This window comes from Brachyhypopomus gauderio, chromosome 2 (assembly GCF_052324685.1).
Source record: "Brachyhypopomus gauderio isolate BG-103 chromosome 2, BGAUD_0.2, whole genome shotgun sequence".
NCBI lineage: Eukaryota > Metazoa > Chordata > Actinopteri > Gymnotiformes > Hypopomidae > Brachyhypopomus > Brachyhypopomus gauderio.
In genome coordinates, this window is record NC_135212.1 from 12886691 (window position 1) to 12900599 (window position 13909).

Genomic DNA, 13909 nt, shown 5'->3' on the forward strand with positions numbered 1-13909 from the left:
CACCCCAGTACTGACACCTGTTCCTCATCAGTATTGGGCCCAATAAAGACCCACAGGTCGTGTCGTCCAGTGCTGCGCATTCCACCTTCATCTTCCCCTCGCTACGTGGTAAGTAGCTGCTCTGCACTGAAGCTGCCAACCACATGTGGACACTCTCCCTCGTTTTGGACTCTTGAGTATAGCTTTGTGTTTATCCTGCCAAGTGGCCCGAGTGCTTGTGTTATTTTTGAGATGGATAATAAAGTCTTTTGGTTACAGCCTCTGACTCCTGCTGCCTCTGTTCCCGCGTCACGACAATATCTTACTGTATGTACTTTATAGTACAGTACTAGCCTATATATATAAACTCCTGTGAATGTCAGGGTATTAGCCTTCTGTACATAAAGATTCCATAGAAACCGTTTGGCACAATTATTCTGTACAATTACTGTACTGGTTTATAGACTTTCCCAGGTTCCTGTGGTCATTACGTCTGAGTGCCTCATGAATTGTGTGTCAGTCTTATTCATTTATTCAGATACATTAGGAAAAAAGAATCACATAATTGAGAAAAACTGATCACATGAGTGCTTCCAAACATGGGGATACACGTCTGTGCATTCATAAATAGACTGAGAAACAGTTCCCTTTCCAGGCCTTGGTCAAACTCTAGGAGAGCTGTCTCCCTACCTCTCAGTGCTGCAGACTCTGGAGCTTAATTATTTCAAGCTGTAGGTCACCAGGTACACTCTCAGTATGCATTCAGAGTCCACTACACTGAGTTCAGCCTGTTCTTTCTTGACTTGCCCAAGTGTCATGCAGAATGTCATGACGGACAGACAGTCCCCAGACAGACAGTCCCCAGACAGACAGCTGTATTGGCTCCAGTTGCAGTCTGTGAGAAATGGCTGTTCAAGATGCTGTAAAATGTGTCAGATTCCTCTTTTTCCACTGGGTTTCAAAACGTTTCAGTTTCATATCATTTTATGTCCTTTTTTCATTTTTTTTGTACTTGATTTTGACAAAAAACATGTCACCTCTAAAAAGTGGACAAACCTGTTCATAGCTGTTTTTAACTGTTTATATCTGTTTACAGCTGTTGTTAGCTGTTTATATCTTTTTATAGCTGTTTATAGCTGTTACGTTTTGCTTTCATGTTGCCTCAGTTTTTGACTTTTTTTTCTATGTTGACAAATCATTAGAAAACAAAAGAGTGGGTTGGAGAAGGAATGAAATGTTTGAAAGTAATTACTAGGGGCACTCTCACATTTTCATCACAACATCTCATTGAATTTGCATTGGCCGATGTATTTATACATCTGTTTGATATTTTTGTTGGTGGGTTAAACTATTTAACGCCACATGGCTTATGTTATGCACGGCACAAACATTCTAAAGTAAGGAAACAAAAAAAAAAAAAAATTGTATAATGCAACCACATCAAGCGTTGATTTATCAATCTCAGTTAATATCTCTGATATAATTGATTATCCAGAATATGACTTGTAGTACCTTATTCTACTTTTAAAATCTGACTGAAAAACATCTACTTGTATTACATAAATTACACAAATTACATGGGAATTCCATTAATTATATTTTCTACCAAATCACTATAACTGAACTACAAGAAAATGATTATGGCAAATGTAGTTTGTCCTCAAGGCTTTAAAGCCGGACGATGTGTCCTCACTGCACGTGTTTAACAGCTGCACAGTCCCTTACTCCTGCAGCCATTACGGAGAAGAAGAGGTTGGGGAAGAGGGGCCTGACGTATATGGCTGCTTTAGAGATGAAGTGGGCTATGATGACCTCACTCCTCTTACTGTTCAGGGTTCTCAGAAGTTCACTGGCCATCTCCTCCGGCGAGATGCCATGATGTTGCTGTCTGGTGAAGACTGTAGTGTCCAACGAGACAGAGGACGCATGTGACCCAGGTAGGAATGTCAGGTAGGCAGGAAGAGGAGGAAGAACACACAGTTCAGGAGGATGAAACAGATGAAGAGTGAATCAGATGGAGGATGAGTCAGATGGAGGATGAATCATGGAGGATGATTCAGGTAAATGGTAAATCAGGAGTTGATGTTGAAATGGACTTACCAGACCAGATCGATTTTGTTGTGAGGGTTTGGTGAGGTGAGGACGTGGCTTTAATGAAGGTGTGGCTGACTGTGCTCACGGAGATGCCGTACTCCTGGACCTCAGCTCTCAGGCAGTCAAAGAAGGCCTGAATCGCATGTTTGGAGGCAGCATCTGAAACCACAGAGGACCAGACTGACTGCCACTAACTGTTATTATACAGGCATCTCAGATAAAGCATGTAAATCATATTGTCGATTAACTGTGGCAACTTTGTCATCTCACACTAATCAGAACACACTGGAAAAGCTTTAGAGATCCAGGCAGGGTGAATGTGAAGCTGTCATATGGGAGAGTGTGAGCCAAACTCACAGCTGGTGCGGAAAGGCACTGCAAGTTTCCCCTGGACACTGTTCACCAGAACCATGTGACCAGCCCTTCTGGACATCATAGAAGGCAGGACTCCTGCGAACAGAAGACGCGTGACAGAAGAGAACACTGATCTTAATCAAGAACATGGATGATGTAATGCAGATGGTTTGATGTGAGGTCTGTTCTTGGAGCTCGTTTCCTGCCTTTGGCCAGTGTGATGGGCCCAAAGTAGTTGGCATCCATGACCATCTTGTCCATATCCAGAGACAGAGACTGTGCGGGCGCCTTCACTTTCATGCTGCTGTTGAAGATAAGCACATCCAGGCAGCCATAGGCGTCCAGAACATCTGACACCACGTCAGGCATCGTGTCCATGTCACTGAAGTCTAACTCGATTAGCTTTGGTGGGAAAGTCTGGGAACATTTGGTTGGAATATGGATGGAATACACGTCACTTTACAGCAGCAGCATTGACAGTATCAACAGATAATCACTTACATGTCTGAAACCTGAACATGTTGTGGTTTTAGTTATGTCTATGTTAGTATATTAATATAAAGGGAATAGTAAAGTGTTGCTCTGATTCGGTCATTATAGAGACTGGCTGTAGGGGAAGATGACCCTTTTTCTACCTCTGTACTAGTGGAAATGCCAACTGTGCACATCATATGATTATTTCAAAACAATCTGGCATCTTCTAATGAAATTTTTCATGTGTGCTGTCATGTGTTTGAATCTAGGGGTGGGGTCTAGGGGCGGGGCCTAACTGTCAGCACCATCACTCACTAAAGAGGGGTCAGAGCCATTCATCAACTGTTCTCCAAGTAACTCCAACTTTTCCCAGTTCTTCCCACAAAGGATCAGCCGGGCGCCTCCCTTGTGGAAGAGTTTGGCGCACTCTAAAAAAGATCAGGAACAACGTAAGGTCAGCAGAAACCCAGCTGAAAATGAGGTGCAGTTCCTGGTTACAAACGGAAGCATGAAGACAGGAAATAGTTACCATTGCCGAGCGCTGACAACGAATCTGTGATCAGCACTACCTTGTTTCGGACCGTGGCTCTGCTCAGAAGATTGAGTATGGCACCGTACAGATAAAATATTCCAGCTGTGATCACTGCCACAGTGGGCACCAGCAGAACCGTGCTCATGCCTGTCTTCTGAAAGACCACACACCACAAAATATAAAAAAACCACTTTAAAACACTGAAATGCTCTGAAGTGTTTTAATACACATAACTTTATACGATGGAATGAATCACTGCTATTTCAGTGCTTCACTCCATAAACTTAGTTGTTTCCTACCACACTGTTGTCCACATCCATGGTGTTGGAACGTTTAAATCTTCATTATCTACAGAAAATCAGTCACTTCAAATGAATCCCAAATATATTACAATCTTTACAGATGTACAGAAAGGCATATTTATAGCTGAAAATCTATAAATTGAAACAAAATTATAAACTCTAAATGCGGAGGACAGTTTATTCTGTACTTTAAATGTCCTTTGTGTCTAATGTAAACAGTGTTATCTCAGTTATTCAGTATACTTACATCTCTGGAATTCATGTATTTACTTAATATACAACGTAAACACATAAACTGTAACAAATCCCTGTGGAGAGCATATTTATCTCTGTATATACACCCGATGGAGTTTTTCTTTAGAAATTGCTACATATTTTTGCCAAATATATGCCAAACTGCCTTCCAAGTATGTAAGTGAGATCCACTGAGACAACACCACCAAGAAAACGTTTTCAGCAGCAGCAGGTACATTAAGCGTAACACTTTTTAAGCACTGTCACAATAAAAGTCCTGCTTGCCTTTGATAAATGAGAAACAGAGAGTTGCCATTTCAACATATCCCAGCATGCAATGTGGCGGCAATATAACAATGCAGACATGCACCAACATGCGCCCAACGTCCATTGCCCTGTGCAACTTACAGAAAGCGTGAACTAGAAGTGTGAGCTTGAGGCGAGAGTTTCGGCTCGTGTGTCCTGGTTTGAAGGTATCAGTGGTGGGAATCTTCCCCACTAGGTCTTCCTACAGCACTGGACCAGTAGCCTCGCCAGCCGGTGCAGAAGGATTGTGTGTGCTTTTAATAGCACACAGCTGAAGCTGTCATTTGTCACGTATGTTGTATACATAGCAGCAGTGTGTAATACTGGAGCCTCCAGGATGAACTATTTCAGGACACTTTAAATGGGTCAGTGGTTTTACAGTGTGCAGTAATCTGCACGATCCTGCCTCAAAACATCAGCATACAAAACGATTTTGTTAAATATTAGCATAACCACCATTTATTAAAGATTACCTCTAACCCATTATCGTTGTTTCTTCTCTTCTACATGTACCTCACAGACATAAATATCCAAATTCCTTTGCATACCAGCCATCTCAGTAGTTTTCTGTAATGCTGTGTTACTGTATAAGTGCAAACCTATAAAATATCACAGCATACCTCATATAAACATATATGTATGAAAAAGTCTACTATGTGTTGTTCAATGCCTTACTAGTATTTGTTTATGTGGTTGAAATCAGCACTGTGACAGTAGATCTCTGTTCACTGAGAGTAGATCTCTGTTCACTGTGACAGTAGATCTCTGTTCACTGTGACAGTAGATCTCTGTTCACTGAGAGTAGATTTCTGTTCACTGTGGCAGTAGATATCTGTTCACTGAGAGTAGATTTCTGTTCACTGTGGCAGTAGATCTCTGTTCACTGTGGCAGTAGATATCTGTTCACTGAGAGTAGATTTCTGTTCACTGTGGCAGTAGATCTCTGTTCACTGTGACAGTAGATCTCTGTTCACTGTGACAGTAGATCTCTGTTCACTGAGAGTAGATCTCTGTTCATTATGACACTAGATCTCTGTTCACTGTAACAGTAGATCCTTGCCCATGGATCACGTGACAATCGATCCCTCCTCAATGCAATAGTAAATCCCCCCTCAAAAAAATTTGAATTTTTGCAAACTTCATCAAAATACATAAGTCCTCATTTAGTGGTGTGTTACCAGCTTTTGGACATATTTCATGCATTACCATGATGACACCAGAATAAACACCTGGGAATAAACACCTGGGACGGGGATATCCTGAAAAACAAACCACACGTCAGTAATGTAAACTCTGAGAAAAAGTATGCGTTAAAGAGGATGCGTTAAAGTATTGCAGAGCTCCAAAGTATGTGCTTCTCCATTTGAACGTTTTAGCCACCCTCACCCCAGCTGTAACCCTACCCATTGTAAATTTGATGATTAAGCTGTAATAACCGAGTCCCACCAACTCATTTAATGTTCTGTGTGCATGTGCGTGCAGGTGGCGCAGAGAAAGGCACTGCTTCATACATCGGGGTGGTTCAGGTGCAGGGCCATATATGCATGTGGATGTATTTCAACTAGCTCTAATTACGTTATTAAGTTATAATGACATTGATTATTTACCCCATTATGTTCGCTAGGTAGCTATTAGCGTTTTGTATTGACTAACCATCCTATCCAGAATAATAGGAGAATCATTGGTTAACTATCTAAACATATTTCCTTATTCGAGTCGCGTTTAGGATGTGCGTGTTTTTAACCAGTTGATATGTGTTTAGTATCAATAATGCACCTTAACCACTCTGCACTGACTTGTGCTAATCCAGATTATAATCTGACTGACTGCATGACCAACAGTGTCTGCTGTTCCAGACAAAACATGATTCACTTTCAATTACCCAACTGTTTAATTATTGTACAGTACTTCCCTTTAAACTTAGGAAGAAAAATGTGTCATGTTTGAAAGTAAAATAAAATAAATATGTCACGTTGAGGTCCCCGGCCCCTCCTTTTGGGCGTGTGTCTACGTCGTCTACGTCTCCTAGTCTGCGTCTGTGGATCTCCGTGGGTGCGGTTATGTCTTGTGATCATCCGTCTCACCTGTGGCTCGTCTCGTAATCACGTGGGACTTATGTGGTTTGTCTACTTAATGTGCGTTCGCGCAGTGTCCTGTGCTCGTCGTTGTCTGAGTGTGCACGTTTTCGTGTGTTTCTACGTGCGCATACTGCGCTATTTGTTATATATATTAAACGTGACGTCTGTAGCAAAGCAAGGATTCCGTGTCTCGTCCTTCACGCCGCACCCGACATCACAAAATAATAAACATATATTTTAAAATATATATATATATATATATATATATATTTTAACTAGGCTATTTCAAATGCACACATGCAAGATAATTTAAGTATTTTGTTACAGATGTCTTGGGTATTAACCCTAACCCTAACTTTTCCTGTCCAACTAAATACTCAAATATAATTCATGACCATTTTAAAATGCATGTATGTGGGAATACTATTCATCTCTGAGTGTAGCTGCAATATGGACATTTAAGTGGAATGTTGTGATTGTGAATGCTGTAATTGGATGTGAAAGGAGTACTTTTGTGTTACAACTGTTTGTGCTTGTCAGAGAATTATGGAGTACCAAACATAACATAAAAACTTTTACAAACGCCCCCAACTCTTTTTGAACCTTGCGTCCTGTGGTTAAAACAGTATTTATTTCATGTTTGCCTGTGTTCTTCATGTGTCTGGCCCTGGCCCCTATCTGGTGGCTGTAGAGAGAAGAAGGGGCATAGGAGATGCAGTGTCTCTCACAGCCGAGGAGAGAAGCATCACGGCCGGGGTCACCAGGGTCACCAGGGTCACCGAGGTCACCGGGGTTGCCTGAGCCGCACCAGGGACCACAAGAAACGCAGGTGCCTGCAAGAGCCATAAAGGTCCAAGCTCTCCTGAGCAGAGCTCCTGATCTTCATGAGGAGAACTGGCAGTATTTGGGCTTCTCTGCTTTTAGCTGTGTTTGTGAAAATGAGTAGGTGTGCAGACATAATGCTGGCTAGACTGCTGGAATAGGCCAGGTATCTTAGAGAATGACTGGTACAGCTGCCTCAGCCTTTATCAGCAAACCACTGGCCTACACCTTCACTTTCTGTTTGCACAGTTTTTCTCTATGGCGAACAGGTAACAAAACGACCTACAGAGACTGTGATGTCCCACCTCCTGGCTTAGAGAACATCACCCCGATGCAGTCCAAAGCCATGCAAGGTACAGCAAGTATCCCCCTTTACGAACAAACTCATAGGCAGTGCATTCTGGCCACAGCACATCTGGGTTGCTCATTAGAATCTCTTTTACTTTTGTTCATTTTGATTAACTTTTAGCCATTTAGTAATTTAGTTTACATTCTTTATCTTGTATAGTAATCATAAAGGTCTTCAGGTGCCTAGCAGGTATGGCGCGGTGATTCTTTGATTGGCATGTGCAGTGTAAGGCTGTAATGTGCATTTTAACTGCGTCTGTCGTGCTGGCCAGATCCCCAATGTAGCTCTGATGGCTACGACTACTATATCCACTACAGCTGAAGTTTCACCAGCACCCGCACAGGCAGGGCCGGAGTGGGACACTTTTTCAGCCCGGGAGTTTTATGACCAAATCCGGCCCAAAATTATTTTTCCCTCCCAATCGGCCCAAACTAGAGATTAACATGAACCGGCCCATCGGGAATCCTCCCGAATCTCCCGATTAGCCACTCCGGCTTTGCGCACAGGTGCCTCTCACCAGCCAGACGACCAGACAAGCTCGCCGCCTTTACATTGGAAACATCCCATTTGGAGTGACCGAGGTAGACCGGTAATTGGCCCGAGGGATCTAGTGATCTAGGCATCTAGGGTTTCTTCTCGCTCTACTTGTTTAAAATGGCATCCTTGTTTCTGGTGTTTCTATGAGGATGCAGGGTGCTAACTTACTTCAATTCCCAGCAGTTCTCTGCAGAACGTTTCTTGCCTTTGGCATGTTCACTGTAGAAATCAGTGGCGAACTTCTTCAATGCCCACATGAGGCTGGCTGGGCTCACACACGTTCCCAGCAATCCTGCACTTGCAGTGTAGATCAACCAGGATAATAACTTTGCCTTTCTTGAGGTGAGAACTCTTCTGTGTTATCTTTCATTTGTCTGTCTGCAACTTAAGAGGCATTGAGGTGCTGAGCTTGTGATAATTGTCATGGTAAACAACCAGCCTAACACCATGATATTCCAGAGGCGCTCAAATTTACACAAGAAGTGCTGTAACTGTAGCTAATGGTTATTGGCATGCTACTGCCCCCTGCTGGGGGCCCATTTTGTTTTTTGTTCTAAAATCACAGCAACATGTAGGAATGTGTGTGCATTTTTTATGTTAAAATGTTTTATTTTGAATAACGTTCCACTCTGTTCATGCTTGTTGGGTGTGGTTGGTGGGTCTGATTATGTCTGTTTATCAGTATTATCAGTATTATCAGTTTATGTCTGTGGATGATACCACACAAGCCACTGTGTTTGAGGGAATCATCTTCCAGGGGCAGATACTGAAGTTTAGACACCCTCATGACTACCGGCCCCTGCCTGGCATCTCTGAACAGCACACCTTTCACATCCCAGGTTCGGATCATTTGACAGTAGCAGTCTCCCACTGTAATGAGTGCCATTTCTACCAGAGCCACAAGTATGCCGTTTGGTATTGGGATGGAGGGAAATATTGTAATAGGGTGTTATTTTTAGTTAGCAAAAGGCAATAATTTGGTTTATATTTGTTACAACTTGCTTATTCTATGTTTGTAGCTGTTGGTCTTTTTGAACAGGAGTTGGGTCCACCGTTGTCCCAGACTCCCCGCATAAACTCTTCGTCGGTGGTTTGCCCAACTATCTCAGTAATGATCAGGTATTCCAATCATCACAAGAAGGAACATTTTCAATTGCTCGGTTGGTTAAGCCTTTTACCCCCTCAGTACACAAAGAGAAGATGGCAGTCATGGCCTTTGAACATGCATTATGTGTGAGCAATTTATAACATAGTTATACATGCACATAATCCTGAAACAAATATAAGCATTTTTGTTATTAGGAATGTTTGACTCTGCTGTAATAATAGGATTGATCAGATCATCATAGATCTGGGAGAATACTGAATACTGAATACCTTCCCCATGCATTTGATTTAGAATACAAATGTTGACCATCTGGTGGGACCTGAGAACTAGGTTTAAAAACCCTGGATTAGATGTCTAGCTGGAAAAAAAACTCATCAATCTATGTCTTTGTAAATGATAACTGAGTTTCTACTTTATTCTAAGAAAAATCAATGCTTTGAGTTTTAAAATAGTTCCTATCAGGTAACAAATTGTGCTTGTTCAGATTTCCAGTTGAGTTCAGGTCTTGTAATTGTGGATGGAGGTGGTGATACTGGAGACGTCACTTACTTGCACTGGTGGACCAATAGCAGCGTTCCATTCCAGATAAAACTGCTGAAACCCACTAAATTACACAAAAACTACTGTAGTCGGTAAATGGACACGGGGAACAACATTACTCTTCAGTGATGTTTAACTTATTGGAGTATAACTGCCAAGTCAAACTACTAGAATCAAATGGATGTAAATGTACCCTGTATCCTTCTCTTCTCTTCTCTTCTCCTCTCTTCTCTTCTCTTCTCTTCTCTTCTCCTCTCTTCTCTTCTCTTCTCTTCTCCTCTCTTCTCTTCTCTTCTCTTCTCCTCTCTTCTCTTCTCTTCTCTTCTCTTCTCCTCTCTTCTCTTCTCTTCTCTTCTCTTCTCCTCTCTTCTCTTCTCTTCTCCTCTCTTCTCTTCTCTTCTCTTCTCTTCTCTTCTCCTCTCTTCTCTTCTCTTCTCTTCTCCTCTCTTCTCTTCTCTTCTCCTCTCTTCTCTTCTCTTCTCTTCTCTTCTCTTCTCTTCTCTTCTCTTCTCTTCTCTTCTCCTCTCTTCTCTTCTCCTCTCTTCTCTTCTCTTCTCTTCTCCTCTCTTCTCTTCTCTTCTCTTCTCTTCTCTTCTCTTCTCTTCTCCTCTTTTTCATGCAGTTTCCATTACTGCTCTGAAACTCACGTTTCTTTCATTTTTGTTCCTCCCCACTCTGTCTCCAGCTAAGGGCCTGTAAGATTGTTAAGTCTACGCTCATAATTTGTTCAGTAGTACTGGCCTGCTGCCATGCCAACCTATAATCCAAAGCAAGTTAGACATTCTGTTCCTCACACGGACACACTTCCCGCCTGTGGGTCGTTCGCCCCCACCCTCCCCCACAACTGCTATCTTTCTGCCATCACTCTTTTGCTAACTCGCCAAGGGGTTTCTGGCTAGTAAGGTGGGGTGGGGGCATTAAGGAGATTGTGTGTGGTAGGGTGGGGTACGGATGGGTTGTTGTGATAGGTTAGTTTTAAAGAAAGGCATGACGGTTGGATATAATGATGGTGGTTTAAATACAAGTATCTAGTGTTTGAGGCATTTTTTCCACATTGTTTTAGTGTGATGTTAATCAGACATGTTTGTTGCATACCATATGGGCTGTCCAAGGGTAATCAGACATTTTTGCTGTATGCTGTCCAGGCTGTGTGTGGCTAATTGGTTGCGTTTCTGCAGGCATGCAGCTGGGTGATACGCCACTGGTAGTGCAGTGGGCCAGCGTGGGGGTGAAGAACACCTGCTCAGTGAGTGGAAACAGCAGATGTCGTCATGTGCGGGATGAATGCAATCATCACTACAGTGGATTTCAAATATACACCCTCATCTTATTGCTACAGTAAGAACTTGTTTCATTTATTTCCATGCTGTGGTCTATATGCACTGATTACGACACACATCAAGCAAATGAATATAACTTTACTTCCAAGTTCCCTACAAACTTTGCCATTCGATCTTCTGCATTGAGTCCAAAAGCACGAGTGATGGAGGATGTGATGGAGCATGTGATGGAGCATGTGATGGAGGATGCGATGGAGGATGCGATGGAGGATGCGATGGAGCATGTGATGGAGCATGTGATGGAGCATGTGATGGAGCATGTGATGGAGGATGTGATGGAGGATGTGATGGAGCATGTGATGGAGCATGTGATGGAGCATGTGATGGAGGATGTGATGGAGCATGTGATGGAGCATGTGATGGAGGATGTGATGGAGCATGTGATGGAGCATGTGATGGAGGATGTGATGGAGCATGTGATGGAGCATGTGATGGAGCATGTGATGGAGGATGTGATGGAGCATGTGATGGAGCATGTGATGGAGCATGTGATGGAGGATGTGATGGAGCATGTTTCTGCACTCGTGTTTCCTGCAGATACCCGTGGTCCAGGCCCCTGGGAACCTTCAGGTCCCGATCCTGACGCAGCTGCAGATGGTGGTTCTGACCAGGCTGCTGTGTGCGGGCCTGCCCACCGAGGTGCTGTTGGTCCTCAACATGGTGATGCTGGATGATGAGGACCATGAGGAGATCCTGGAGAACATCTGACAGGACATGTGCGCTCCAACTTAATCCACCGTCCCGTCTATGGCGTGGACGTACCGGGCTGCGGCAAGGTGGAGGAGTGAAGGGGAAAGGAGTGAGTGGGAGGGGGTTGGTGAGAGTGAGACGGAGTGGTCAGAGAGTGAGCTGGTTTATGAGTATGTGGCCTGGTGACGCTGGGGTTGCCTTGGTGATGGAATATACCTTTGTTCAAGATCTTTGTGGAGTACGAGTCGACAGCACACAGAGGGCCACGCACACACTGACTGGGCGGAAGTTCTCCAACTGTGTGGTGGTCATCAAGTACTATGACCCAGATATGTACCATAGACATGAATTCTGAAGGTCAGGACCTGCTCACCAGAAGGAAGATTACAGCACAGGATGAGAAGAAGGACGACTTGACCTGTTGCTTCTTATTTTAATTATTTATGTTATACAAGTAAACAGTACAAGTATACAGTTTTTTTAGTTTCAGTTCCCTAGTAGAGAACATGAGGCTGTTGTTTATCTGAGAAACAGAGTATTTACCCTAAAATGTAATAAACATTAAAAAAAAAAAGCTTTTACAAAATACACAGAAAGATCTGTTGATTAAAAATAAAAATAATAAAAATTGTTGCCAAAAATAAAAAAGTACAGCTTTTACATTCAGTACCGTGAATATAACACATTATGTGAACTCAAGTTTATAGCCTTGCTCAAGTGTTACCTGGTGTGATGATGGGTGCTGGGAGACGTAGATGACATAAACACACACCCAAAGGGGAGGGGTCAGGGACTGTAGCGTGACACCTATATATTACTATATATTTATATACTAATCCGAGCGGACCGCTGCCCAGGCTAGTGAGGAGTAACAGATCCCGATAGGTCACAGTTCTCGGTGTAACACCTGTTTAACTTAACAAGTCAGTAAGAGATTGGCTAAGGCAGCGTTATGATAGCCAATCAGAGCCAGTGTTTTTACACGCGCGCCGAAGCACGCGAGTGACACGACACAAACGGAGAAGAGGCCGAAATGCCGTCAAGTGCAAGCCGAAGAAAACTAGAACTTTCAAGGCGATATAAACATTATTTAAGAAAATACTTGAAGTTCCTGAATGTCTACCAGACTGGGTATTTGATTTATTTAATTAAGAATAGAGGTTTTATTGTTAAGTTTACTTCTGTTGTCTCAGTTGTCTCAGGTTGAGAGAATTTAATTTAATTTCATAGATGTAAATGTACTTTATATAGTGTAACTGTTTACTTTTGCTTTTTTTTCCCCAAAGATTTGGGATTTTAAAGGATTTTATCCTGCACTGGTCTGTGGATGTGCAATAAATATCAAAAGTTAAACATTTTTCTGATCTACTCATTTCAACTGACTGTGAAAACTGCTTAAAAAAACTTAATTAATTGGCATATAACCTTTTTTTAACTGCAACGCAAATAGTTACTTTCCCTGGTAACGAGTTACTTTTATTATATAGTAATTCAGTTACTAACTCAGTTACTTTTTTGAACAAGTAGTGAGTAACTATAACTAATTACTTTTTTAAAGTAACGTTCCCAACACTGGTTATATGTATAAATACATTTGTATGTATACTAGAATGAAACTGCTAGTACTGTAAAATAAGATGGCACAAAGGAGTGTGTGTGTGTGTGTGTGTGTGTGTGTGTGTGTGTGTGTGTGTGTGTGTGTGTGTGTGTGTGTGTGTGTGTGTGTGTGTGTGTGTGTGTGTGTGTGAGAGAGAGAGAGAGAGAGAGAGAGAGAGAGAGTGTGTGAGTGTGTCTGTGTGAGAGAGAGAGAGAGAGAGAGATGGAATTTTTTATATATGAAGTGTCCTGATTGTCATGTATGGATCCATTCCTAGTGTCAGTCCTGTCCATGTCTTCTGTTTAACCCTGCCCAGATCTGTTCCCCAGTCAATCCTGTCTGTGTCTTCTGTTTAACCCTGCCCAGATCTGTTCCCCAGTCAATCCTGTCTGTGTCTTCTGTTGTTCCTTGTCCTGTCTGTCCCTCCGTCTCGCCCCCCTCATAATTCATTCCCAGCCTTATCTTGTGAGAGAGAGAGAGATTATTTGTTTAGTTGATTATTGGTTGAGCTGCCTTAATACCTGTTCAGTGTGTTCAGTAGTGCTTGTAGTTTTTATTAAAAGACTTCCGTAG

At 42.5% G+C, this 13909-nt stretch overlaps 1 protein-coding gene and 2 long non-coding RNA genes across 6 annotated transcripts; 1 reads left to right on the plus strand and 2 right to left on the minus strand.

Annotated features, from left to right (window-relative positions):
• Nucleotides 1-1405: 1405 nt before the first annotated feature.
• dhrs7ca (dehydrogenase/reductase (SDR family) member 7Ca) lies at nt 1406-4896 on the minus strand. 2 transcript variants are annotated; one of them, XM_076987347.1, is made up of 8 exons: nt 4378-4896; nt 3733-3781; nt 3431-3587; nt 3217-3329; nt 2634-2844; nt 2431-2523; nt 2080-2232; nt 1406-1877 (listed from the first exon to the last, which is right to left on the minus strand). In XM_076987347.1, exons 2-8 carry the CDS (start codon nt 3751-3753, stop codon nt 1669-1671), a joined length of 957 nt encoding a protein of 318 aa, XP_076843462.1. In that variant the 5' UTR covers nt 3754-3781; nt 4378-4896; the 3' UTR covers nt 1406-1668. The 2 variants fall into 2 exon arrangements, with proteins under 2 accessions (XP_076843462.1, XP_076843472.1); XM_076987357.1 differs by lacking the exon at nt 4378-4896 and adding an exon at nt 3983-4223.
• A 2153-nt stretch (nt 4897-7049) lies between these two features.
• Nucleotides 7050-13059, plus strand: LOC143488573 (uncharacterized). 3 transcript variants are annotated; one of them, XR_013124438.1, is made up of 7 exons: nt 7050-7182; nt 7425-7528; nt 7796-7867; nt 8031-9180; nt 10888-11047; nt 11587-11848; nt 11967-13059. It is a non-coding gene; the product is annotated as an uncharacterized LOC143488573 (long non-coding RNA). The 3 variants fall into 3 exon arrangements; XR_013124440.1 differs by having other exon boundaries at nt 7842-7867; XR_013124442.1 differs by having other exon boundaries at nt 7058-7182; nt 7445-7528.
• LOC143488584 (uncharacterized) lies at nt 8336-9997 on the minus strand. Its single transcript, XR_013124446.1, has 3 exons — nt 9903-9997; nt 9719-9773; nt 8336-8445 (listed from the first exon to the last, which is right to left on the minus strand). It is a non-coding gene; the product is annotated as an uncharacterized LOC143488584 (long non-coding RNA).
• Nucleotides 13060-13909: the final 850 nt, after the last annotated feature.